Below are 26,809 nucleotides of genomic sequence, written 5' to 3'. Positions count from 1 at the left end.
TCTCATTCAATAATATATGTGTCCCGAAATCATTAATGCTATATTTTTTATCATTCAAACATATACCCATTGCCGAGGTAACTGATCACATTGCTGTGTATAGTATATTCATTACCCTATTTATTATTTAAAAATACATAATGCAGTAGCTAAAATATACTTGTCTCGTTATAAAAAATTGACTTGTATTTCAAACATCATTCATTTTTTTAAATTGATTTGTAGCTAGTTCGAATGTTGCCTAAAGGATTACTTTGTTTTGAAACATGTCGTATGTTATACACCTTCATCAAGCTGAAATCGTTGATCGAACAGAAAGTATTATTTGTTAAATTTGATAAAATAAACATTCAAATAATGGATCGTTTTAAACGCAATAATACTGATTTCAAATGAAAAGAAGAGATATTATCAACAGTTGCGAATATTTTTTAAAAGACGCCTATATCATAATGCATTTATGTTGATATGATTTGAAGCACACTGAAAAGTTCAGTATGCTCCAATGGCCGAATCAAATTTCGAAGGTCATTTGTGCAGAAATACGGCATCTCAGGAATACTATTGAAGAATCGTAGAAAAGCCAAGATTGAGCGAAGGAAACAGCGACTCTCACCTTCGAGTTTTTTATTCCTAGCGAGAAGAGCCAGCAATACATCAGGATTTGGAGGACCATCTCCTTCGATGGGAGGAGGTCCGACCCCAGCGATAGTCGGAGCGGGCCTGGTCATCATAACAGGTCCAGGTTCAAGTTGTGCAGTGGTCGGCGGTGGTGGCGGCACAGGTGGCAACTGTACGGGGCCGACGTTGCTCGGCGGCAAAGCCGCCGCTGACATGGACAGGTCGACACCACCGAGTAAGACCGGCCGGCAATTGGGTACCGCCGGCAGGATGCCGCCGCCTCCCGGCAGCGGCGCGTACGGCAGGTACAGCTCCAGCGTTCTGTCCTTCGCCGATAGCTCGCTATTTTTCGGCTCGCGGTGGGCCCTCTCCGCTGTCGTCGATCGCACGCGTGGCTTATGCAACGAGCGCGCGATGCAACACTGTCGCAGCGCGATGAGGACTTATCGCGGCGCCCGACGGTTTATCGCGACCATAACCTTCGTCGATGCTCTTCTTCTTGCGCCTCTTATTCTCATTCCGCTCGTCCGCAAGCGGCCGACAACGCACGCGTGCACGCAGGGGCTATCGTTGTTTGTTTGTCCAGCGCGATTCCGAAAATGCGATCGCGCGGCGCGCGGCGCGCGAGCGCGCTCTTTTTGCTCGCGTGGCGATGCTAATGGCTCAAGCCGCTGCCGCCCTTTGCGGCACAAAAACAGTCACCTGGATCCTCGCACACACATATACGCACCACAGCTCCATGTACACACTCGCGCACAGCCGAACTCTCAGCTCGCGCCCGATTCCTCGGCAAGCTCTCGAGAGTGCGTCGCACTCGGCGCAGTTTGTTTACAAGTGCGGCAATCGACGATTTTTACGTATGCACGCTTGTTTACGCGGACAGACGAAGAAATGGCCAGAGGGTCGACCGTCGGCACAGCACGCGGAACGGCGGCAGTTGGCCGATCGCGCGACGACGGCGACGACTGTGCTGCGGCGGCCTATAACGCGACGACGTCGCCGTTGTGGGTGGGCGCTTTTTAGCCTGCTCGCCAGAGCCGACGGCTTGCTTGCTTGCTCGCTCGCCCGGGTGCGAGCGAAACAGAGGGATGGCCTCACTCTCTCCTCTATCTTCGCGATGGTGGGGTGGTGCTGCCGCTGCTGCTCCCCTTCGCCTGCGCGCAAGCGCTCTATCGCTTCTTTGCCACCGACGCGGACAGCAGCCACGCCAACCTTTCGCGCCGATCTTCCTTTTGTTGCCCGACCAGCCGAGCTAAAAACTTTCTCTCTTTTGCCACTGTGGCGTGCTTACCAGTCCTTTTCTTTTCTTTTTCATTTTGCGCCCAAGATTTTGTTTAACTTTCTTTTCGTTTTCGTTTCGGCTGCGTTCATTTTAGCTGTTCGGAGATGCGTACACTTCGATCAGCCACTCCATCGGGGAAAAGCTGCCCCACGTATTTTTCTACGTTTCTTTTTCTTACCAATTCAGGAACATCATTCAAATTTAATAATAACAGGTTTATGCGACAAATTTTTACTACAAATACCTCCATGTTATATTAAAATATATTTATGAACCAGTCTAATTAGAGCTTGGAATTCCACTACCCTTTTGATGAAGAAAACCAAGGTTACCGTGACATTTCCTGTGCAAAACGAACTTTTGGAATTGAATTCGTACGCTGAAAACTAAATTTAAAACTTTAATTGCTAAAAGTTTCTAAAAGCTATATTTCAGTTTAAAGTCAATTTCATCATATTTTCCGAAAAAAGGAACTTTTTGAAAAATAATCTAATTAATCAGTAAATATAATCGATACTTTAGTACTAAAAGTTTTGTATAATATTATAAAGACGTATATTCTCGTTTGAACTATCAAGGAACAATAAACGGATAGTTAAAATGATATTAACAGAATCAATAAGCAACTAATCATATCTATCAAGAAATCTTCGGTATAACTCAATTACACCAATTAAACTGGCAATAATTCCGTTCCGTCGTACAACGTAATTACGGCTTTTCTCTCCTTCTTTTCCCTTCTCGGGAGTACATCAATATCATTCCTCCCTAATGGTGGACTTTTTGGGAAAATGACAAATGGCGCGACGTATTAAATATAGTTTGGTGAATCAGTGCAGTTGACTATGACTTCGAAGGAAGGAAGTATAGTAGTTGAAGTATATATCGATATATATATATATATATATATATATATATATATATATATATATATATATATATATATATATATATATATATATCGACAGAAAGGAATGGACGCTGCAGAGAGAGAGAGAGAGAGAGAGAGAGATAGCGTAGACTAGATATCGACGCAGCCACTAGCTGATGCACTCAACAAAATTGAACCAGCTCGAGAGAGAGAGAGCGTACTGTCGTGTACAAGGCTTCGATATCCGAAGCACCCTCAGGTACTTCGAACTTACGATCGAACAATGTGCGCCTCTCCCTTTCTATTTTCTAACTTACTTTAAGCAATATCTGAGTTGTTTCGCGGAATTTTACTTGAATCAACTTCCTCTCTCCCTCTCTCTCTTTTTTGCCGTGTTGTTACTTAGATTATAGATTTTTTTCCAATCAAGTGAGTAGACTACACGGTATCTTCTTGCGAACAGTAAACTCCAGCTTGCCAAATCTTCCACATACAGAACGCTTCTCAATTTTTCTCAGGAATGAAGATTCTTTGAGCGCAACTGTAAGATGCACAAGTGCGAGCAAAAAATACGCGGTTTGATGAAAATAATCGATTCGGTTCGCCACATCGAAGCATATCCCTCTACGCGTGCAACATATGCAGGCCTCGAGAGAATCCCGGCGGCGCGCGAGCACAAAAGCTCGGCGGCCACGCGCCATGATTCCTCGCGCAGCCGATAGCGTAGGCGCGCGGGCGTTTTTCTTTTTCTCTTTTTTGTTCGTTTGCGATGGCACATAACCACGGATCGGAGGGAAACAAATGTGGAGCACATCGAGTTGGCGGCAGCAGCGGCGGCAGCAGCGTTGGTGGCGAGAGATTATCGAACCGTGTGCTCGCGCACTAGTGCGAGGGCGGAGTCGCTGGCAGCGGTTACCAAGGCAACGTGACACTCTCTCTCCCCCTTCGCGCTTTGCTTTCTCGCATGCGCGCGGCAAAAGCTTTCTTCGAGCTTGCGCCTGCTGCTGCTGGACATTTCACGGCCTGATGCTCCTAATCCTCTCGCGATGTCGCCTTTTTTATCTTTCTCTCTTTCTCTCTCTCTTCCTTTTTCTCTCTCGCGCGCACGCTCCAATTCTATACGCTAGCGAATGACTTGCGAGCGCCTTTTCATACTGATCGTCTGTTGTTGTTATAGTTTGCGAAAGGTCTTATTTGCGCGGCTGCAAGCTTTTATCGGTGAATGTGGTGTATTGGGTGCGAGAGCTTGGGTTTTCTCTTTCTGCGAGAATTTCTTTTGCGAATAAATAGAACTTTTCCAGCTTACTACGAGCAACAATTAACAAGACTATTTCGTGAATGGCAATTCCATACTTTCTCAGAGGTTATTATACTCATTGACTGAGTATATAACCTACTAGATTACGCTCATTTATTGTCTTAATAAGAGATAAAATAAACCGTACTCTCTTTTATCACCGGATGAATTTGCCGCCATCATCGTTGCCACTGCGAAATGTACTTTAAGATTTTTTGCAAGTCATCACCCTCATTAGATATTGTATTCGTCGCTAAATTATTTGGACTCTAAATTGATTAATTTTTAGTGTAATCTCGAGTGTATGAATAATTCTTTCAGTTGTGAAACATTCTGAGAAATTCGACAAGTAGTGTGTATTTCAAGTAGCCCATCAAAAATAGTTATTATTCTAATTATAACAATATGGCCATACCAGTAAAAGATACCAGTTCGATTTTTCCATGGAATATTTACAACGTAAGATATTCAATAGTTACATCCTGCATGGAAGGATAAGATCAACACTATTAAAATTTTAATGTCGCTTTTAGAATAAGAATTTTCCAACGTCTGCTTGACGAGCATTGTAATCAAATAAATGAAAATCCATAGTAGCAGAGTAAAGCTGCCAAGAAAATGTGCTGACAAACATCATTCAGAAAGGATAATCTAGCGTAACACTCCATTTGCATACGTTAATGTCAGGAAAGCGCGAGGTTGGGCAAAAAAGCAAAAGCGAAACAAAACAACAGCAAAAAAGGACGCATCGAGGGTGAGAACAAAAATAGAGCTTGCGAGGAAAGTAATATACAGGAAAGAGAGAGAGAGAGAGAGAGAGAGAGAGACAGACATATAGGCAGATAGAGAAAGAGAGAGGCGAAGGAAAACGTCGGCAAATATGTGGTGCTTGCGGTGTGTATGTGAAGGCAAAAGCTTTCTCTCTCTCTCTCTCTCTTCGCGCGGAAATTTCCATCTCTGGCGAGTGTATCTTAGCATATTCTCCACATCTCGCCCCTCCGTCCTTTCCAATATACTTTACGTAACCGCAAGAGCTGCGAGGGCGCCGATGAGTGTAGCCGCAATTGCGTGAGCAACACGTGCAAAAATAAGAGAGAGAAAAAAAAATACAGACTAAGAGAGCCATCTTTTATCACGACTTTTCGCGCAAATATAAGAGAGAAGGAGATGGACGACGTACCCAAGCGGATGACATATGCAAGAACCCTTGCCACCTTCATATTTTACGGCTGCAGCGAGCGAATTTACGGCGCGGTTCGCGGCTCCTTCCGTCGCGCTTTTCATTCTACGCGTAGCGCAGCATCCCGACGGCTTTTCGCCTGAATAAACGGAGAAAGTGAGCTGCTGCTATATGATTTTCTTCTCCTGCACTGCTCGTTGTGCAGTCATCGTGTCGACAGTTCATATTCTGTTCTCTTATGCGTAATGTCGAGTTTAGTGCGAGGCTTTGAAAGTTTCTTTTTTTTTGTTTTGTTTGGCTTGAAAATATACTCCATATAATACTCAACTTGGTGTCGAAATGTTAGATTTTCAAGAAAATATTCACGTTCACTCATCCTTTTGACTTAGCACCTTCACATTTATCATAATATATCATTCTACTTCACAATCAAGTATAATATCTCTTTGCTATTATGTTCATATGCAGGCTTATCATTATAATCGTATATTATTAGACTCACATGTCAGACAGTTTCAGACTCAATTACTAATTTGTATTGATCAAAATTACTTCTGATCCAATGATTATGTTGTTATTTTTACGATATATTACAATATCACTTTTTTAATTTCAAGAAATACAAAATATTTGTTATGCTAATTAATTATATTATTACTCTCAATAATATAAAATCTTACTAAATTATAAACCAAAAAGTACGAGAACGACACCTAATACTATAAATACAAACTATCTCAACTCAATTTATTTTCGACAATGTTGATCTGGCTTATTTTCCAGCCTCATCAAGTCTTATTTAAAAAATAAATCAATCAATCAATCGGTTGTACAAACATGATGAAAATTTCACAATAAAAATAGAATCAAATCGAATAACAAAAAACACCAATGCAACTGAAGAATTTTTCATAATTACATTATCGATTAGCATAAGTCAACAAAAGGTTTATTGTAAATTTTGTTAAATAAAATAAATAATACAGATAAGTTACTAGTCATAATATAATATATAGCAATCAGAAAACGCAATACAAAATACTAACGAGAAGTTACACGACACAAGTTAAACTGAGAAACAATAAGCAAAACACGAGCAGAATACAAAAATATTTCATGGAACAATAGCTTATGAGATAATATGGTATTAGGTAACCAATGACAAAAAATTTATTTAAGAAGTTTAAAAATACTATTGTATTGTTTACTGTGTACTGTATGTATTAACAAATATCATTTCGGAAATGAATCTTTTCTTCTTACTAATTTGGCGTATTTCCTTTAATTTTTCGTTTTAGTTTTCTTTTTGTCTGCCTTATATGAACAGCCGGACATTCGTCACATTGAAAATTATAAGCAATGTACGTCTCTGACTATTTTGTATGCTTATTTGACATAAATAATGTGAACTAAATAAACGTATTTATATAAATAAATAATTTCTTTTAGAAAATCCTTTCTTATACAATTTAATACTTTAATTTCATATGCGTGGCGCAAGCTCATCACTATATATGCCGTATTGCTATATTACTGATATTACCATACGAGATGATGGTAAAGTAGAAGTTATCTAGTATCTCATATTAAATATTCATACAAAAAATGTTAGAATTGATAAACATGAATACTCGGATTAAAGGAATAAGCATGTACGTTTATTTATTTAAATTTAAATAAGTTAATTTAATTATTTTACTATAAAATATTATTGTTTTTTAGCATAAGACCAAAATAGATGGTAATATTTATTATGAGTAATAAAATTATTCATGCTCTACTGATTTAAGTGATGTAAATCATCAAAATTATTCTAAATATTTTTTTTTATTATTCAGAAGTTTCCGATTTCTACTACTTATAAGTGGCAATACTTCATCACGAAACATCTGGCGCCGTGGCTTAGTTGGTTAAAGCGCCTGTCTAGTAAACAGGAGATCGAGGGTTCGAATCCCTCCGGGGCCTCATTCGAAAACTTTCGAGTGTTGTGTCTTTTTTTTATACTTTATTTTTATTTTCACTGAAAATATATTTATAAAACTATATCTTATACTTATTTTATTATATATTTAATAAAAAGTTAAATTTTAAGAATAACGTAATAGAGATATACGGCGACTGTGAAAATATAAATCACAATATACGGAAATATTAAATATACAATACATTGAGGTTTTTATAAAAAGAGAACCGTTGTTTTATTAAACGAATAACAAATGAAATTGTTAAATAACATAAAAAGGCGATTCTATTTGGATTGATTACACCCGATTTACAAATTCAAATTTGCATAGGTTGCAGAATCTCTTAATGAGTGTAAACTTACTTTTATTTGAGCAAACTTTTTTTGTATTAGTTAGGACATTATCTATCCATATCTTTGCAGGAAAAAATCTTACGTGAAGCCAGGTCACGTAAGTTGAATAGATCATCAATGTCACTTGTTCTGTATCAAACGAGAGGGTAAACATATATCAGAGATAAACAAGAGAAACATAAACTTAATACAAATTCGTAAAATACAAGGAAAGATCGAGGCTGTATCAAGCGACACTTCGGTAAACCAGTTAGGAAAACAGATATGCTCTCATGTCGACATGAACAAACCAATTAGCGGGATAAGCGGGCAAACCCCCATGAAATTCAATTGTCTTCGCCCCATGCATCTCGGAGACTCGAAACGCTCTCTCCCTCTCTCTCGATCTATAAATATATATATATATATATATATTTTTTTTCATTGTCCCTGTATCTCCCTCTTGTGTAAGCGGAAAAACGAAGCACGCTTGATCATAACGGCCTTTGCCAGTCCAGTTATCTCGGGCTGTGTCAATTAAATTACCTATTGGCAGTCGGTGCGCGCGCCAACCATTTCAGACAGCATAAAAACGTGATTGTTACGAGCAGAAAAATAAATTCCTCACGGCTTTATTATTACGAATGGACTGGCTTGCGTGCGTGCGTGCGTGTGCGATGCATGTGTGGGCGGTGGCCTTTTTTTGTCGGTCGACTCAATTATATCCTGCAGGCCGTCTGATAAAGTCGAATTCGACGCCAAGCCCGAGGAAGAGTTATAGCCTAAGTTTGCGTGGTCAGCAGTATTGGGAGACTGAGATTGAAAAGATGAAATGCCGGAAAGTCAAATTGATACTTTCTTTCTTTGTTTTTCTCCATGGATTAATATTGTCAATGCAAAATCTTCAAACGGATATTTTGAATTGGACTCACATCAGTCATCAGTTTCAAAACGCATTCATGAAATAAAGTATATTGTTGATCATGCATCAGAAATCTTATTAAGTTTCTCGTTGCTGAGTCAAATCTATTAATAGAATTGAAAAAATTCAAAGCCACGTTAAAAAATTTAAAAGGCGAAAATCAAGAGTCCTATTAAAGATACTGCACTCATTATGCAAGATTATATGTTCTTTTATTCTGACTAAGTTCTTCGAGCGGTAAAACTCGGACAGGTTTATGGGTTTTTGTGGAATTAGAAAAGTGAATCGACATAGTGCGACTGATAATCCTTGCAAAGTGCACTTCACTTTTCAGGATCCAACTATCGATCCTTGACTAAGCTCATGAATAAAAATGATCGGCTTCAAAACCTTACCCGGATCATTGTTGACGATTATGGTGGCTCTGTGGGGTCCATCTGTCGTCAACCGTGCGATTAAATAGCTCAGTTTTATTCACACCACTATTTACCTATCCCTAAATATATATACTTTTTTGATTTATGGATGCCATACTGCCAGAAGTCCAAATATTCCAAACATTATCTATTTGACTTAACACAATTGAAAAAATTACGAAATCAGAATATTAATGATAAATTTTATCTGATTTATACAAATTTACAAATAAAGACTAGAAGTAAATTTAAAATTAGAGAATTTTTTTTTTTTCGAAAAGTCTTCTTAAAAATGGAAAAAAGTTCTTGTACTGTTCTTGTAAAAGGAAATGTACGATTGTATTTTTCAGCTTATAATTGTTAGCGAATACATGATATTGAATATAGTTTATTACTGCGGTATAAAAAATATTTAAAAATGTTTATGGAAACCAATGATATAATTTATGTGAATTAACAAAATATAATCATTTTTATACACGAAACAATAGAAAACTAAAAATATATTAAATATAGAGAACAAAATTTAAAAGTTAACTTATATTGCATAAAAAATACACTGAAAAAAGAGATAAGTAGTATGAATACTTCAGTATATACAGTATCTACAATATCATTGTAATTAACAATAAAAAAAGAATTGAGGGGGCACCCGGGTTTGAACCGGGGACCTCTCGATCTGCAGTCGAATGCTCTACCACTGAGCTATACCCCCAAGTGTTTGCTCGGTATGAGCTAGTGAGTTTGAAGTTGTAGATTACTCATTGTATAAAGGAGAATGAATAAATCTAATTATTATTAACTTTTCAATACTACCCTAATGTTTCGTCTTACTATATTGTATTATAAATAAAATAATAAAGATTCTAGCGTATTTCAATATCAGAAAGTATTAATGATCATAATGAAAGTGATCATACATATATTATAATAGGATTGAGTATTGTTTAATTACCTGAATTATAACTATGGAAGAATATACATAACAAGTAGGTTATTGTGATTAATAAATATTTGTTTTCTGGAAATAAAATTTCACACTGTAAATGAAATAAAGGATGTTTAATTGTATATAAAAATCTAAAAGGTATATTAAATAGCCCAAGAACGACAACGTAATATTATGATAATATAACTATATTGATAAAATTTGTCATTGTGTAATCACGAAGAATACTCAATGGGACACTTTATTCTTAATTGTAGACTATCTGTTTCTTCCATAAAGAAAAGACAGTGAAAATAGCCCTCGTTGTCATACAAATATCTGAACGTTATACGCACCCTCGAGCGCTGTCTGAATGGCGACAGGTACAGTTATATATGGTAGACCACCTAGTGGCTTCATGACTTTGCCATATGCCACCGTGACTAAGGCGCACATGCTCGAAATCAATCTCCACCGCCTACGCTAGAGAATTAAATTAGAAACGATTTCCCGCATTCTTACTGACATTTTTAAAAGTAAAATTATTGACATATGACATTCTACACATTATGCAAAAGAAATATACAGAGGGAAAGGTATTCTTTATTTATAAATAAGCTAATTCTTATACTTACTTATTTATTCAAAATAAATCGTCAGATACAACGTCATTTAAAGCGATTGCCGAATTCTTACTCAAAAATATTACATGGATATGATGTAGAAAAATAGTAATATTCAATTAGCTGCTTGGCAGAAATGAATATAGATCTTGTTTCATGGGTCATTTATTATCATTCTGCTTCTCTATATTTTACCACTGTGCAAGATTTGAAAAACGAACAGCTTCCAAAGCAATCCCTGCTTTCTGTTCTTGTTGTGAATTAATCCATCAACTACCCGCGAACTTTTACCATTTTATCCCAGCCACATTTGAAATATAGAACGACGGGAACAATACAAATATACTTAATTTATGTATGATTTTCTTCTTATTTTTTATTACAATTTATAATCTAAATATAAATACACATTAACAGTTAAGTTGTAAATGTAATAATTTTTATAGTTCAATCGGAAAACTCGTGTGATTATAAAGTTTTATAATATATACATTCTAGATAAAAGTAATAAGAAAAATATTTAAGTAGAAATTCCTATTTAAGTTTTTCAGTTTCGTGATTCAACTAGTGACATTTTGATCGAGTATATAATACTTTGGGAATATAATCTTGCTTAAAATTATCAGTGATTCCTCACACTTTACATATTTTGAAAACATTTGTAGTCATCATTTGAGTTTGACATCTCGACCATTGAGAATAAATATCAACAACAACAAAAATTAATAGCACATCTGCAGAGAATCATTATAAAATCGAAGAATAGTTATTTTTATTTTTTATAAATACAATTATTGAAATTAGGAATAAAAAATATGTAAATGTCTTCATTATTGTTAGCTCACTTTGAGTATCCTTTTAAAAAAATGAAAAATGGGACCAAATGGTAAAATATAACAGCCAATTCACAATTTACCTTATATAACATAAATTAAAATATCAGTAAATAATTATCGATATATTGTAACATAAAAAGGTTTAATATTAACTCTTCATGGCATATACTTTAGAGTACGAGCTACTACGCGCGATGATATAGAAATTCTGAGTGAACAAGAGTGTGATCAATATAAGCGATGACACAAAGAGAGCTCATCTTTAAGCCACACCCTCTGGATGGCAGCGCCCAATGGGTATGCGAATTTGTGAGGGTGTCTGACCAATGGGAAACGCGCATTGATTTTTTGAAGCTCTGTATATTTTTTCTCTCTTTCTTTATAGTCCAAGAGCTGGCCCCAAAAAGTGCATGTCAAAACAATGCATCGTGAAAAGTTGATGTATCCGTCAATTGATGTACGCACATTGCAAAAATAAATGTCTCTCCACTGGAGCGGGGGCGTTTGCAAATGGCGGCAGATCAAATATGATTAATCTTTGTGCTGAATTAATGCCGAAGTCATGCATTCTGTTTTTGTCGCAATTTGCTGCTTCGACTAAGAACGCTGCAACATTGACAGAAATCGTTTGCTGGTCAAACGTAGCGGTAGAGCAAGGACAACACCAATTTTGCACATGTAGCAAAAAACATAGAGTAACACATTCTACAGTTTGTTACTATCGAATTGTAATCAAGTGATTTTACGTTGACAGAAATTTAGCGCAGATCAAACGTGTCAGCAGATTGGGGAGGAACATGATCTTTCATGCAACGGAAAAAAATTAAAAGTCATTGAGTGGTTTATAGAATGTTTTTTATACATAATGTAGATCGTATTTATCCATACGCATAAATTTTTTACCAGGTTAAATGTCTTTAAACACTTTAGTAAAGGTCGCGCCTACGTATGAAAACGTACTCTATAAAAAAACGTTTCTAAAACAACGCATTTTGCGATTTCTTTTGTTTGGATTTCACATGTTATAAGAATATTTTTATATAGACAGAACAAATTCTCTAGGTCAATCCACATAAATATCAATGAAGAGTATCCCATAATACATTAATATCCAAGCCGAATTTAGGCCAGATAGTCCTAAACGAACTATACCAACCATTACGTAAATAAAAAATAGTACTCGTGCTTTTAAGAATTCATTTAAAAAATCCCCAAAATATGTTAAAAGTTGAAAAACGTATTGCAGTAATAGATTCTGACGAAAAAGTTAGGAAAACAACTTATTAAGCATTTTTTTATCGGTCGTTGTTTAATATAAAATCGTCCTGAACAATCGCGGCTCTAGAATTAGTATTTCAGACTCGGATTATTTGTAATGACTTTACACCATTAAAATGGAGTTTGACAAAAACATCAGAATAGTTCAGAATAATTAGTTTTCAAATAACAAAAGTTTGGAAATTTTTTAGTATTTTATAATGATTTTACTTTAACGAAACGGAATTTAATGTCAGCTAAGGAAAAATGTCAAATGGGTTTTCTTTCTGATTTTTCTGTTAAAATCTAATTACTTTTTATGATTCATTACAATAATTAGTTTTTATAAAATTGGAAATTTCTGGTAATTTATTTAAATAACTTATAAACAATCGGAAATGGAAAAAAACACGAGTACTTTTTTTATTTATGCAATGGAAAGTGTAGTAAACTTGGGACTATTTGACCTAGATTTGGCTTGGGCGTTAATGGATTATGAGACCCTTTTCATCAATATTTACATTGTTTGGCCCAGGGCTAACATCACAAAAATCTTATTCTTATAACATTTGAAACTCAAAAAATAATAAAATAAATCGTACAATGCATTATTTCATGTCTTTTTTTTTCAAAATGCACGTTTCTTGCATCACGGCGCGGCATACTCGTATACTGACTTTGTTAAGATGTTCTCCTGAAAATTCCTTTTCTTTAGATTTCCCTCAAACTTTGAAATTAAGTTTCTTTTTTAATTACATACATATTTAAAAAAAATTTAGTATACTTAACAAACATGAGATATTTATCTTCAAATTTTACTTTTTTAACACTTGTCAGAAAGGTTGAATTAATTATCATAGTACATTTTGTTCGATTGTAAACTTAATTTTCTTCAATTTAGACTTTTTTTGAAAAATCAATATGTTATTTTAGAGATCATAAGAATTACCTAATATAGTAAAAAATATGGTATGGATATTCATTGAAAATTTATAGCTATTAAGATTTGTCTCGTCGTGCTTATAGCACGTACCTACATAGCGGTACAGTCTGCACAAAAGTTTATGAATATTATAATTTTAGCAATTTTTTTCACTATTTCCGTGCAGTTAAATTATATTTTAATAACTTGTGTCATCTTCGAGATATTTTTAATGCAAGCAATGATATTAACTGATAATTTTAACGAAGAAGCTTTCTAAATTGACTTGAACGCCCTTAAAAACATTTGGCCCCGTAAAAAATGTATGTTTATGGATAAATGAAATGTATATTACGTATAATATATATATATCCATAAGCCACTCAATGTATTACTTTAACATTTTTCCCGTCGCATAACAAGATCAGTTCGCCCACTCTGCCAACATATTTTGCATTTTGAAAAAAAAAGACATGAAATAATGCATTGTACGATTTATTTTATTGTATGTCAATGAAAAAATCGCTTAATTACAACATCCATAAAAATCAATTGCAGGGTACATTACTTTGATTTTTTTACTACTTCTATTTTCAAAACTGAATTTCTTACATGGTATATCCAATTTGTGCTCGGAATTAAAAATATGACAACATAGTATTTCCAGAAATAATATCATTTGCAAAGATTCATTTCAATTTTTATGTTCAAATTGTTATTCATTCCTTACGTTTAAGATGTTTGAAATAGTTACTGATTATTACTAATACTTTCAGACCTTTTACTTTTTTTAAAAGAATAGAAAGGGATAATTAATAAAATTACATATTTTTAAAACACATAATTCGTGTAACTATTCAATTCTTTGAAATTTATTGATTGCAGTTGTAAATTATCAAATATTGCGCTTAATAAAATATATTGAATTTACTGAAACTGAAAAAAACGTAATTTATTTCAGATATTGTGAGCACTAGAGTATAAATATCGATTAAAGAGAACACAAATTAGAAAAGAAAGAAATCCTATACTGTACTTTATTGTAATATTGTTGATGAATGATAAGTACTTCAATCAGAAGGTTCTTCAAAAACATTCATTAATCTCTTTATTTCTTGCTTATCATGTAACTGAATTCCGACTCATTGATGAAGAAATTAAAAGCAAAGTCAACATATTTATATAGTTACAAATACCATAATATAACATACGTTGATCAGTGATCTATTGTATGACGAAGTCAACTCTTTGTCTAGTGGCTTCATATTTATTTTAAATTAACAGTATCGATGAAAAATTGATTTATGAAACAATGTATAAAAAATAAATCGGTAGATGAAGTTACCAAGTGAGTGTTTTTGCAAATTGTAGATTTTCAAACCTTTAATTTTTTTATATATTCTATTCCTCTTGTTTTATTTATAAATTTTCTTTCTAAGATAAGTTACATTTAGAGATTAATTTCGACAATAAAACAAAAACAATTAGAATCACTATAAACATTTTTAATTGCTATTGTTAACTTCAGGTATTTTTCAAACGTTGTTTACCGTTTTAAAAGCCTTCCTCTAATAATTTATTTCCAATTGCAGATTGAAAAGACAAGGCTGATTTGAAATATAACTATTCTTCGAACCGTAATCATTTTAGTCACGATATACTTACGATTAAGTTTCTTCAATATGCAAGAAGTTAATTGACAGTAATATTGCTAAAGTGCAGACAATCAAAGCACGAAACCGGATCGCGAAAAATTGTAAGAAATGACGTTCGTAGAAAAAACAATAAATTATGTTATATCGGGAATAGCAAGCAATCTTGATTAAAAAAACTCTATGATAGCGCTTGAAATAGCGTCACATAATAGGATCTCTAAGGTGTGGAAATAGGAGGTGTGTCTGTTGCATTTCGTAGAAACAATCTTGATTCAACAATGAATCATTTACTAAAAATTTATATAGGAATATATGAAAAAATTTATAATTTACAGAAATATAATTGTAACTAATTGTGATGATGACAAATTTATGAGAATGACCATTAATATGAAAACAACTTAAGAATTGAGCGTTATTTTTTTTATTAATATAAAATTGCATTGCAAACAATTTCTTATTATATTTTATTAAAATATGAAAGAAAATAATACAAAAATGAAAAGAAAACATTTGGAAGCGCCGGGTATCGATCCCGGTACCTCTCGCATGCTAAGCGAGCGCTCTACCATCTGAGCTACGCCCCCTGATGTTTTACTTGATCATTAAAGGCTTATTTCATCATCAGCTGCATGTTTTATTAACGAAACAATGTTGTTTACGAAGATAGTTGCATGTTATCTTATAAAAATTTTTTCAACATTCTTTTAGAGGATTTTAGAGGAATTGGATCATGTTTGTATGCAATACTGTGAACCATAAAAAATAGGGAGCTACGTTATCGACAGTTAATTAAAAAATTGAGTCTCATAATTAGATGTCTCCAAATATATTCCAATATGTTATTTCTTTAACTTAACTATCCATCAAAAAACGATGATCATGAAATTATTTTAAAGACATGATTAAAATTAATTAACAATTTCTATTTGAATTTCAAACAATGTTTCGAGTAATTTAAATTTTCTTATTTCCAAACACTTATAAGATTCAACGACTGTGAATTAAAACCATTTTATCCTATTAACATTAAAATTATTATTGAAATTATTGAAATTATTAAAATTATTAATTAAAATCTTTTAATCATTCATAGTTGTATTACTGAACTTACAAATTATAAAATCATATTCTTAACTTATAATACAAAATAATAATGACATTAGCAAAAACTTTCACTGTACATTACAATAATTTTTTATATAAAATTAAATGTAATATATCTAATAAAACTATTACGATTTTTTTAGTTTGTAGAACATTAATTTTTCATTATGTCATCACGACAATTTAATAGTTTTAATAATTTTCTTTTTTATTTATCTTTGCATATCGTGAAGTTCTTGCGATTATACATGCAAAAAAATTACCAGGGCTCGTCCGGGATTTGAACCCGGGACCTCTCGCACCCTAAGCGAGAATCATACCCCTAGACCAACGAGCCACATCAATTACGAATCGTAAAATAACAAAGCGACATTACCAACTGTCGATTTTGAGTCTGGCCAATCTAGTATATATATAACTGGATTCTAAAATTATTTTCCATATTAATTAAATTACATATACAAATTACCATCTCGTGAATGTTCTCTTCTAAACTTGCAGCGATGTAATTCTTGTTTATTATCAACAGTTTCATTTATAGTTAATATCGTTTATTATCAACTGTTAAATTTTTAAGTTGAGTTCATAGATAATCTATTGCTAAATGAAATTATAAACAAATATATAAATATTCATTATAATCACAAATATATGCTCAAAAGATAATTATAAAAAAGTAATTAAGTCCGATAATATAACAGTATGATTGCTGCTTCAGATATTCAAAGTTATATTCTCAGTTCAAATATTTAAAATTCATGTTACCTCAGTTTATATCTAAAATGATAAATTTGAGTACCATTTATCTCTAAATAATATTTTGATTATTCAGAAAAACAATTGTGGTAGAGTGGATGGGGCGAGGATGTAGGTATGTCCGGCTAATATGCTATCAAATATTCGTAAGGCGAACTTTCCGAACTAACATTGCGATTTCAAATACTTCTACAGAATCTGAGTGAATATGAACTTTGTTTGCTTAGCTGTCCTAATTATAATAATGAGAAGATATGAAATTAGGTAAGTAATAATCAAAACTGTGGCTATATTATTAATACATTTTTTGACAATTAATCATCAATGATACATTTGGAGATATTATATTTTCAATTAGTTGATGCTAATGATGAACTAGATTTCAATATTATCTTATTTGAATATTATGACATTCCATCCATTACATTTCTTTATTGCTTTTCACAGTGGATTTCAATTAAGAAATATAATTGATGTAATTGATTAGTTACTTTACATATAATATTTAATATTTTCTCAGCATAAACATATTCCGATATCAGATATAAAAAAATGACCTTCCTATCATAAATAGTTCTCAAGAAAAGTGTACTTTTAGTTGCATCGCCGATTTCGCACATTTTTCCCATGAATTTTTGATAACTACTTTAATCGTATATACTACATTACGATTCTAGTGCCTATTTTATGCTAAAAAAGTATCATTATTATTGTTATTGAAACAAAGATGTGAATAATGTTAAATACACGAATAGAAATTCATAACTTTTTTGATCAACTTCTCTCAAGAAAAAATTTACGAATTCTCCGGATACCTTGAATATTCCGGAATTATTAAACTTTAATTTTTTTTAACTCCACTTACATTTCAAAATTGAAATTAAGACTACTTTGTAACTGTTGTATTTTATGATTAACTAGATTGCCTGTAATTTTGTTGAAGGTAGATCGTTCATTGTGACATTTATCTGATGAAAAAGAAGGAATAAAGCTAATTTTATTGCTTTGTAAACGGATAATAAAATGTAAAGCGTTTCATGAAGTCATGAATTAAGTAAAATATGCTCTTAAAAGTCATTAAATATTAAAAATTGAAAGACGACTCTTTCATTTCTTGATATTGATTAATACATTCTTGATTTAACTTACTAGTTTATCTAGAGCACTTCACGCGCTCATCTGTTTATTTTTTATTTTGATAATATTTGTTGACATAAGCATACATAAATCGAAACTTTTAAGATAAGTTTCAAAAAATTCGAACACATATGATTTTAATTATATAATTTATAATTAATTTGGCTATACTATAGCCATTTATACAGACAGATAAATAAATGTTCGATCGAAATTTGTAATAAAATTGTTTTATTTCTTATATTTTAAATGTGCGATACCTTTAGTATTTGACCTCAAAATATTTCATTAAATTTTTTTTGTAATCTTATTAATTATAAAATTATTTCTGTGTCAAGTTTTTACATAATAGAAAAATTGAATTATTAACGAGGAAGAATGAACCAAAAAATTTACAAAATTGGATTAGTTACTAAGGATTTGGTTAGTTTACCTATAGTAAATAATAATACATACTAAAAGTAATAAAAAGAATAATCTATAGGTTTTGTATTTGCTTTTTCATTTTCAAAGATATTAGATATTCAAAAATTTTAAGGAAAATAAAAAAATGAATTACCTCATATCATATTTTGACGTTTTCTTTTTTATTTGAGCTATTATTAATCATAATACACTTCAATTTTCTAAGTTCCGCTTAATAAATGGATAGTATTGGTCGAATTCTGACATAATAAAATAAAATAATGTAAAAAATCACATAATGGATAACCCATTCTACATTATAATGTATTATTATTTACAATAATATTATGAATTACGACTCGAATAGAAATAATAAATACCATTATCGTTTCTAAAATCATTTTGTGTGATTTAACAACAAAAGAAACTATTTAAATAATACAATTTGATGGAAATGATATATTATTAACGACAATATCTAATGAACAAATTTAATTGATTATAGTGTAACATCAAAAATTTTTTAAAATAATATACGTTTGCTAATACAGCAATCTTTATCTTTCCATACATTAATGGAGGCTAGAGTATAAAAGAGACGAGGTTCGCGCTTCCGTAACCAGTAAAGTGATTGTCTCCACTCGTGAAAGACCTTCGTTAAAAATTCAAATAGTGTATTGTTATTGAAATTTTTTGAAATAATATACGTTTAGGCAACAGGTTTTGTGTTGAATTATTTTTCGTCGCATTGTTCCATATCAAAGGTATGAAAAATAAAAATATTTCACTTAAGATTCATTTTAGTCTAAAAAGCTATATGTGTTGATTAAATCTTAATAAATTTATGAATTGTTTTAAACTGTGCGATTAATAATATACATAGGGATATTATTGAATTAAAATAAAAAAAGGATTAAGAAAATTATGCAATGAAGTTTCTGAATAGTGGATACCTAAAGAAACGAGTAATAGTTAATAATAAGTAAAACACAACACTTGAGAAAAGCTTTGTGGTATAAAAATTTAATTTATTACAAAACAACTAAAAAAGTTTAGGTCATATTTTTTAATCTGTTCACTGTACGTTGGTAATTAATTATTTATTTACTTCGTCGCTTGCCCATTTATTCATTCTCATTTGTTTAAAACATATCTACATTAAAATATATAATTTATTTAAAGTAATTTTATTTAAAAAAATACAAGAACTTGCTTAATCGATTCTCGTTAGATTTTAGTTGTTTTATTATAAGAGAAAATGTGTCAAATAAGCCTCGGTATATGAAATATGTAAGACAGATTAGTTTCTATAAATAAAACTTTTCAAAAGTAATATAATAAGCTATTTTAGGATGGAATACTAAACCAGTGTTTATATTTTACGATGAATCTAATAGGTACAAAAATATTTAAAGTTAAATTATTTAACCGAAAAAAGTGATCCAAAAAAACGTTATACTAAAAACACAAAATAGTGTACATATTCTAAAAGAAAGTCTAGAACAAGAACCAAACAAGTGCGCATCTTCATTGAGATGCGACTAACATAATATTTTGTACAAATTATGGAGAAAGCAGGAGAAAGTTCATTCTAACTATACAACTGTAAACTCGTGTCTTTTTGTAGGTTCTCTGTCAGTTCATTGCTGGACGTTGAGCAATGAAAATCTCTGCCGACTCTATCATTATAATTTGATAGTATACGCAATTTTGTGATAAATTTTGCAAGACTTCGTATTTCGTAACTTACTCTAAAAGATGGACGATAAGGAATTTCGGGAGTTTGGAAAAGCTGCGATAGATTACATTGCTGATTATAACGAAAACTTACGCGAACGTGATGTGCTACCTAGTATTAAACCAGGATATCTTGGTGACCTTCTACCAAAACAAGCTCCTTTAAAACCGGAATCTTGGCGTCAAGTGTTGGAAGACGTTGAAAAACACATTATGCCTGGGGTAAGATTTAATTATTTTTAAAAAAAACGCACTGTAGATTTTTTAATCTTTTTTATTCAAACATTTACCTGTTATTTCGAACCTTTCAAAAAAGCTTTAACTCATTTTTCCAATACAAATAGTCACAAACAATAAATAAAAAATTAAATTTGTTTCCAAGGTCACCCACTGGAACTCACCACATTTCCATGCATATTACCCTACAGCAAATTCGTATCCCGCTATCGTAGGAGAACTCTTATGTGCGGGTATAGCTTGTATAGGATTTTCATGGATTTCATCACCTGCATGTACCGAATTGGAAATGGTAACAATGGATTGGTTGTGCAATCTACTTGGTTTACCTGATCAATTTTTGAACTCCAGCCCAGGACATGGCGGTGGCGTATTACAGGTACATTTGTCTAATGAGCACGTAGTAATTCACTTAAAATATTATATTTACATAATTTGTTCGCGACTATTTAAAACATTACCGTATAATTAATTTACAATTACAATAAGGCCATAATTCACAAGTGATTTCACGAACACAGTTAGTGATTTTTATCACAAAAGAAGATTAATTGCCGAGTATTTTGTGCGCTATCGATGTCTGAATTTTATAACTGTAAGCAGAAAATGTTCAATAGAGTCTATCTTACATCACAATGCATAATAATGACTAAAATGATTAAATAGTACTACTACAATATCCAAGGATAATGTTTTTTTGTTCGAAATCGAAATTCTGCATACTAGTCATTTGTGGATATTGCGTTTTTGTGCGAAGATCTTAATTATCAACGCAATTATTTGTTGCGTGTGGTTTACGTAGCATTAAAGTCAATTACAAGTATGGTTTCTAATTATAACTACATGTTCTGCTATTGTTAACATAGTTTTATAATCATCAAGAAACAGTGTACACCTTATTTTGAATCCTATTGGTGATTTTTTTAGGGATCGGCGAGCGAAGCAACTCTTGTAGGCTTACTGGCGTCTCGGGAAATAACTGTTAATCGTATCAAGAAAGAACATCCTGATTGGGATGAAAGTGTTATAAGATCAAAACTCATTGCTTATACTTCGGGTAAGTTCTTTTAAATTAAAAAAAGATGATTAAGAATTTTGTGATTCTTTTCAATTCTTGGTTCCACATTTTATTTATACTTGCATATTTTGTAATTTATGAAACAGTATCAGTAGTATCAGTATTACTCAACCAATAATTATATTTATATGTAGTTACATAAACTTATTGATCTTTCGACTTAAAATAAAAACTTTTCCTTTGCTGTATACGTGTCATTATTCGATATGCGTCAATATAATTTCAAATTCAATAAGAGACTATTACATTAACAAATATTGGTTTCAACAACTTTTTATCAATTTACTTATCTTTTCAATTAATATTCGTCGGTGCCATATTAAAATCTTGCCCTCAAGGCGAATAATATCATCAGTGAATCTCACTGTTTCTTTTATAACTTTCTAACGAATTATTTATCCTCTTAATTAATATTCACCGTTATCATCTGAACTTTTCCTTTACTTTTCATACAAATCTATAGCTGCAGTAAGTATATAGTATCATGAATTACATAATCGATATTGATGATTTCTTACATAGATATACCCAATTTTAGATCAGTCGAATTCGAGCGTTGAAAAAAGCGGGCGTCTTGGCGCTATGCCAATGAGACTTTTACCAACAGACGAAAAATGCCGTTTAAGAGGCGCCACACTTTTAGAATACATAAAGAAGGATATGGAAGATGGCCTCATTCCATGTTACGTCGTTGCTACCTTGGGAACTACTCCAACTTGTGCCTTCGACGATCTTGATGAGCTTGGACCGATATGCAACAAATACAATATTTGGCTCCACGTAGATGCAGCATATGCTGGTACATTTCAAATTGGAAAACAATATTTTTACTTTGTTAAAAAAAATCATAATTTATCATAATTTAATATCACTTTTAAGGTGCAGCTTTTGTTTGTCCAGAATATCGCCATCTTATGTCAGGCGTGCAATATGCTGACTCTTTTAATTTTAATCCGCATAAATGGCTTCTAGTAAATTTTGATTGTTCAGCCATGTGGTATGTTAGAACATGTGTAGTTTCAATTTTATGCAATATAGTTGGGTCTGAAAACTTGATTGTTTATTTTATAATATAATATGATTTATATTTTGCAGGGTAAAAGATTCTCGCTATTTGACGGAAGCATTCAATGTGGAACGTATATATCTCGCTAATAATAAGCTAGGTGCTGCTCCAGATTATAGGGTAACTAGAATTAATTAAATATATTTTTTAAACTGCAAAACGTTTTTTATCTCTAAATAATTTCCATTCAATTTTTCATTCAGCACTGGCAAATACCACTTGGTAGACGTTTCCGGGCTTTAAAACTTTGGTTTGTACTGAGATTATATGGAGTAGAAGGTCTACAAAACCACATAAGACGAACTATAAAATTAGCTAAACAATTTGAAGAATATGTGAAAAATGATGATAGATTCGAAATACCTGTAGAAGTAGCAATGGGGCTGATCTGTTTCAGATTGAAGGTAATAACAGCTCCATTATTGAAAACTACGAATTAAGAAAATCATGCAACTAATCAACTGAAATAAACATAAAAAAAACTTCTAGGGTGAAGACGATCTTTCGCAAAAGCTTTTAGATAAACTTATGGCAAGACGGAAAATTTACGTAATTCCTGGAGGGTATCGCGATAAATTTGTTATACGCTTTGTAGTTTGCAGTCGTTTTACAATACAAGAAGACATAGAATTCGCTTGGAATGAAATAAGTAGTCAAGCCTCTGAAGTTTTACAGAATAATACACAAGTTAAAGCTTTGAACGGCGATTGTGATATTTCTACAAAGGAAGTTACAGGAGAAATAGCATCAAGAGTGAAAAATTTGGAAATAGAAAACAAGAAGTTTCATTCGACATTTATGATCAAATGATATTTATTTCGGCTACTGCGAGATTTTCGATCTCTTCCTTCCTGAATGTAAATTCTAACTAATTCTAAGTGCATATTACTGCTAAGTACCTTTTGTCTTATATACAGATAAATTGCACGTATCGTAAATGCTTAATAAGATTGTATTTGTTAAATGTTTATACCTTTTTCGTTATAAATAATTGTTTTTCGCAGCCAGTGAATAAAAAAAGGTCCTATCACAGATATTGGTCAATTCACTTTTAGTACCTAACATTCTAATATTTGATATCACGAAAACTTACGACTGATTATCACTTGAAAGAAATACTTATTCAAGATAACACGTATGTATCTATTGAGCGTTAATTGAAACTTGCTATGTAACGGAACAGATGGCGCTCTATGCTGGAAGCGCGAAGAAATTTTTGTACATATAAATTTATTAATTCACTAACTTGACCAACTTTTTGAAGCTGGGAATTAACAATAGACAAGCGTGTGGTTTGCACGAACTGTTTTGCTTGAAATGTCACGTTAGACAAGCTTTATAACAAAATTTATCAATGTGTGCTAATAAATCCATAATCATACGAAAAATTAATTAAGTTATCTTTATTAACATATATGAGATGTTCCTTGCGAGACCTCGACCTTCTATTTCGGCAATTAGATGTAGCTTGCAAAGGTTAGTACGCTTATTATATAGTCGCGCGTAATTGTATTTCCAACTTTGCCAAGCAGCACATTGCACAAAATTGATATTCTACAATCTAAACTTTGACATATAAAATAACTCTTAAAGTATACGACAGTTTTCCATTGTACACGAAAACTGTTGAGTTCATAAAAGTAGATTAGTTTCTGTATATGTTATAACCTCTTAGATGGCTCGCATCGTCGGCATCTTCCGGAAGCGGCGGAAAAGACATTGCGCCGTGTGCGAAAATTGCAAAATTCGACTCATGCCAGCTGGATCCTTGCATGCTAGACCCATGCAATCCAGAGCCGACTGTCGTGATTATTGGCGCGGGAATGGCTGGTCTTTCCGCGGCGCATCGACTGGCGCAATGCGGCCTCAAAAATTTTACAGTTCTCGAAGCCACAGACCGGTTCGTTCAGCGTCTTCTTTTTATTTACATCCGTTAATTTTCTACTGCTCACGTTTCATCATAAAGCATCGTCAATTTTTTGGAATCGAATTGCTCGTTGAATCATTAACTTGCATTACAATCGCATGGATTTTCATCGACACGATGAAAAATAAACAATACTCAGACCAGGCGGACGAATCCATTCGTGTTGGCTCGGCGATGTCGTGGCCGAAATGGGCGCAACGTACATCGAAGGTGGCTCAGTAACAAACGCCGCATTCACTTTGGCGGCCCAAGAGGGCTTGCTAAAGCCACCACTGTACAGGCCAGATCCGAGCAAAGGTCTGTTTTGTACGAGCGAAGGACGGGCTATCGACCTGCCCGTCAGCATCACGGCTTACCACACCTTTCGACAAATTGAACAGCAAGCGGCTGCGCTTTTCGCTTTGGGGTGCGGTCGGAATCATGGCAACTTGTTAAACTTCATGGGACTGAGAATACAGCAAGAGCTTCACAATTTTCCGGAGGAACAAAGGTTATTCGCTTTTAACCCATGATATCGCAGCATACCGAATTCCTTTCATTACTGTCGATTAGTGATAAACTCAAAATAAAAATACAGAAGCCCTAAGTCTAATGAAAGAAACGATTTCCTTTGATCACCATAAAAAAAATATTCCATAGTCAATTGTGTGACTGATGAAGCTCGAGACATGTGGAAAGTTACTAAATATAAGAAGATTTACGATGCTCATTTTCTCTTGAGCCATTTACACGTATCATTGACAGCCGCATATGCTTGGAAATTCATATTTAAATATTATTTTAACATTGAAATGTGGTTTTATAAAAAGACTTTCGTATCGAATAATGAGCTAGATAAACGTAGTAACAAGTAGTGTATTTGTCTGGGTGGTACGTGTATATATAGATACGACGCGGCGCGAGTGATGTACGGCCTGACAAATTGCGTTCGTTGCCGTTGCGGTGACGACTTGTCGCTGGTATCGGCCGATCAATTCGGTAGCTATGTGGAGATCCCAGGGGGTAACGTGAGAGTACCACTGGGCTACGTCGGCATGCTAGCACCACTTTTACGGGAGCTGCCGAGCTGCTCGCTCAAGTATTGCAAGCCGGTGAGCTGCGTCCGATGGGGCGCTGTCAGCGAATCGTGTCCGCGCGCCTTGGTCAAATGTTGCGACGGCGAGGAGCTACTCGCCGATTACGTTATCGTCACCGTCTCGCTCGGCGTGCTCAAACATCAGCACGACAAGCTGTTCTGTCCCGCGCTGCCTGCCGAGAAAGTCGAGGCGATCGCTAAGTTGGGCTACGGATGCGTCAATAAGATCTTTTTGGAATACGAGAGGCCTTTCTGGGTGTGGCACGAGGGTGGTATCAGGCTTGCCTGGTCTGCCGACGAACTCGCCGATCGATGCGACTGGGTCAAAGGTGCGTCATTTGTTCAGCAGGACTGTAGGCTGTCGATCACTTTGCTATGATATCGGTAATATTTGTCAACGCGTCGTGCAGGCGTATCGATGGTCGAGGAATTGATAGGCTCGCAGCACGTGCTATGCGCATGGGTCGCCGGTAGGGAAGCAGCGGATATGGAGCTTTGCTCGGACGAGGAAGTCGTTGATTCGATGACACGGCTCTTACGTCAATTTACCGGTGACCCCACACTGCCATACCCCAGTAACTTGCTGCGAAGCAAGTGGTGCATGGATCAGAATTTCGCTGGATCTTACAGCTACATGGCTATGGATAGCACTGTTGGACATCAGTGTGATTTGGCCAGTCCTTTACCTGGTAATACTTTCTTTCCTTTTGTTCCGTAGTCTACGTCAATCCATACAACGTTATTTTCTAACAAATAACTTGAACAATGTTTTTCGTTAAGTCGCCAGCCAATACTTCTTTTCTTTCTATTACGTAGGTTCTTGCGAGCCTGTAGCGCCGATCTTATTTTTCGCCGGTGAAGCGACTATACCTGGCCACTATAGTACGGTTCACGGGGCAAGATTGAGCGGAATACGCGAAGCAGATCGAATAATTCAGCTGACGAAACGTTTCAATGGACCACCCAAAAAACTGCCACAGCTCAATCCTGCATGTCCATGATTGGTAATCGAAAACTATTGTATAAAACTTTTTCTGATTGTCTCGTGTAATCTACAAGCTATTTAGATGTAATAATGCGTAAAAGAACCCATCTTTTTCTATCTTCTTTGTCGATTACGGAAAAGAAGAAAACGTCTCTTGTTGCGAGGATCTAACTTTCAAATTCAATTGATATCG

At 33.8% G+C, this 26,809-nt stretch overlaps 3 protein-coding genes and 4 non-coding genes across 10 annotated transcripts in view; 3 read left to right on the top strand and 4 right to left on the bottom strand.

Annotated features, from left to right (window-relative positions):
* The window catches only part of LOC131668731 (LIM/homeobox protein Lhx3), a 34,359-nt gene extending 32,713 nt beyond the window's left edge, over positions 1-1,646 (bottom strand). For all 4 annotated transcript variants that reach the window (XM_058943131.1, XM_058943134.1, XM_058943133.1 and 1 more), the window contains exon 1: positions 617-1,646. In XM_058943131.1, coding sequence (XP_058799114.1) covers positions 617-836 — 220 coding nt within the window. In that variant the 5' untranslated portion in view covers positions 837-1,646. The remainder of the gene's footprint in view (positions 1-616) is intronic.
* A 5,496-nt stretch (positions 1,647-7,142) lies between these two features.
* Trnat-agu (transfer RNA threonine (anticodon AGU)) lies at positions 7,143-7,216 on the top strand. Its single transcript has one exon. It is a non-coding gene; the product is annotated as a tRNA-Thr (tRNA).
* A 2,312-nt stretch (positions 7,217-9,528) lies between these two features.
* Trnac-gca (transfer RNA cysteine (anticodon GCA)) lies at positions 9,529-9,600 on the bottom strand. Its single transcript has one exon. It is a non-coding gene; the product is annotated as a tRNA-Cys (tRNA).
* A 6,020-nt stretch (positions 9,601-15,620) lies between these two features.
* On the bottom strand, positions 15,621-15,693 carry Trnaa-agc (transfer RNA alanine (anticodon AGC)). Its single transcript has one exon. It is a non-coding gene; the product is annotated as a tRNA-Ala (tRNA).
* A 785-nt stretch (positions 15,694-16,478) lies between these two features.
* Positions 16,479-16,550, bottom strand: Trnap-agg (transfer RNA proline (anticodon AGG)). Its single transcript has one exon. It is a non-coding gene; the product is annotated as a tRNA-Pro (tRNA).
* A 2,596-nt stretch (positions 16,551-19,146) lies between these two features.
* LOC131668790 (aromatic-L-amino-acid decarboxylase-like) lies at positions 19,147-23,663 on the top strand. Its single transcript, XM_058943225.1, has 9 exons — positions 19,147-19,275; positions 20,139-20,470; positions 20,631-20,864; positions 21,413-21,542; positions 22,102-22,362; positions 22,443-22,560; positions 22,659-22,749; positions 22,833-23,033; positions 23,119-23,663. Exons 2-9 carry the CDS (start codon positions 20,270-20,272, stop codon positions 23,437-23,439), a joined length of 1,557 nt encoding a protein of 518 aa, XP_058799208.1. The 5' UTR covers positions 19,147-19,275; positions 20,139-20,269; the 3' UTR covers positions 23,440-23,663.
* A 386-nt stretch (positions 23,664-24,049) lies between these two features.
* On the top strand, positions 24,050-26,662 carry LOC131668756 (peroxisomal N(1)-acetyl-spermine/spermidine oxidase-like). The gene is made up of 6 exons (XM_058943175.1): positions 24,050-24,105; positions 24,305-24,529; positions 24,696-25,046; positions 25,443-25,960; positions 26,042-26,320; positions 26,448-26,662. Exons 1-6 carry the CDS (start codon positions 24,050-24,052, stop codon positions 26,630-26,632), a joined length of 1,614 nt encoding a protein of 537 aa, XP_058799158.1. The 3' UTR covers positions 26,633-26,662.
* The last annotated feature ends 147 nt before the right edge of the window (positions 26,663-26,809 follow it).

The sequence above is a fragment of the Phymastichus coffea genome, unplaced genomic scaffold (assembly GCF_024137745.1).
Source record: "Phymastichus coffea isolate CEN01 unplaced genomic scaffold, Cenicafe_Pcof_1.1 PCOF00083, whole genome shotgun sequence".
Classification (NCBI taxonomy): domain Eukaryota; kingdom Metazoa; phylum Arthropoda; class Insecta; order Hymenoptera; family Eulophidae; genus Phymastichus; species Phymastichus coffea.
Note: the sequence above shows the minus strand (reverse complement) of the source record. Positions and strands in the feature narration are given on the sequence as shown.

Bases quoted from the DNA above. Each gene is read 5' to 3' on its own strand.
- LOC131668790 (XM_058943225.1), top strand. From the start codon at position 20,270: ATGGACGATAAGGAATTTCGGGAGTTTGGAAAAGCTGCGATAGATTAC. The intron at 22,561-22,658 runs GTATGTTAGAAC...TATATTTTGCAG, and splicing joins TTTGATTGTTCAGCCATGTG to GGTAAAAGATTCTCGCTATT. The intron at 23,034-23,118 runs GTAATAACAGCT...AAAAACTTCTAG, and splicing joins TGATCTGTTTCAGATTGAAG to GGTGAAGACGATCTTTCGCA.
- LOC131668756 (XM_058943175.1), top strand. From the start codon at position 24,050: ATGTTCCTTGCGAGACCTCGACCTTCTATTTCGGCAATTAGATGTAGC. The intron at 24,530-24,695 runs GTTCGTTCAGCG...AACAATACTCAG, and splicing joins GTTCTCGAAGCCACAGACCG to ACCAGGCGGACGAATCCATT. The intron at 25,961-26,041 runs GTGCGTCATTTG...CGCGTCGTGCAG, and splicing joins TCGATGCGACTGGGTCAAAG to GCGTATCGATGGTCGAGGAA.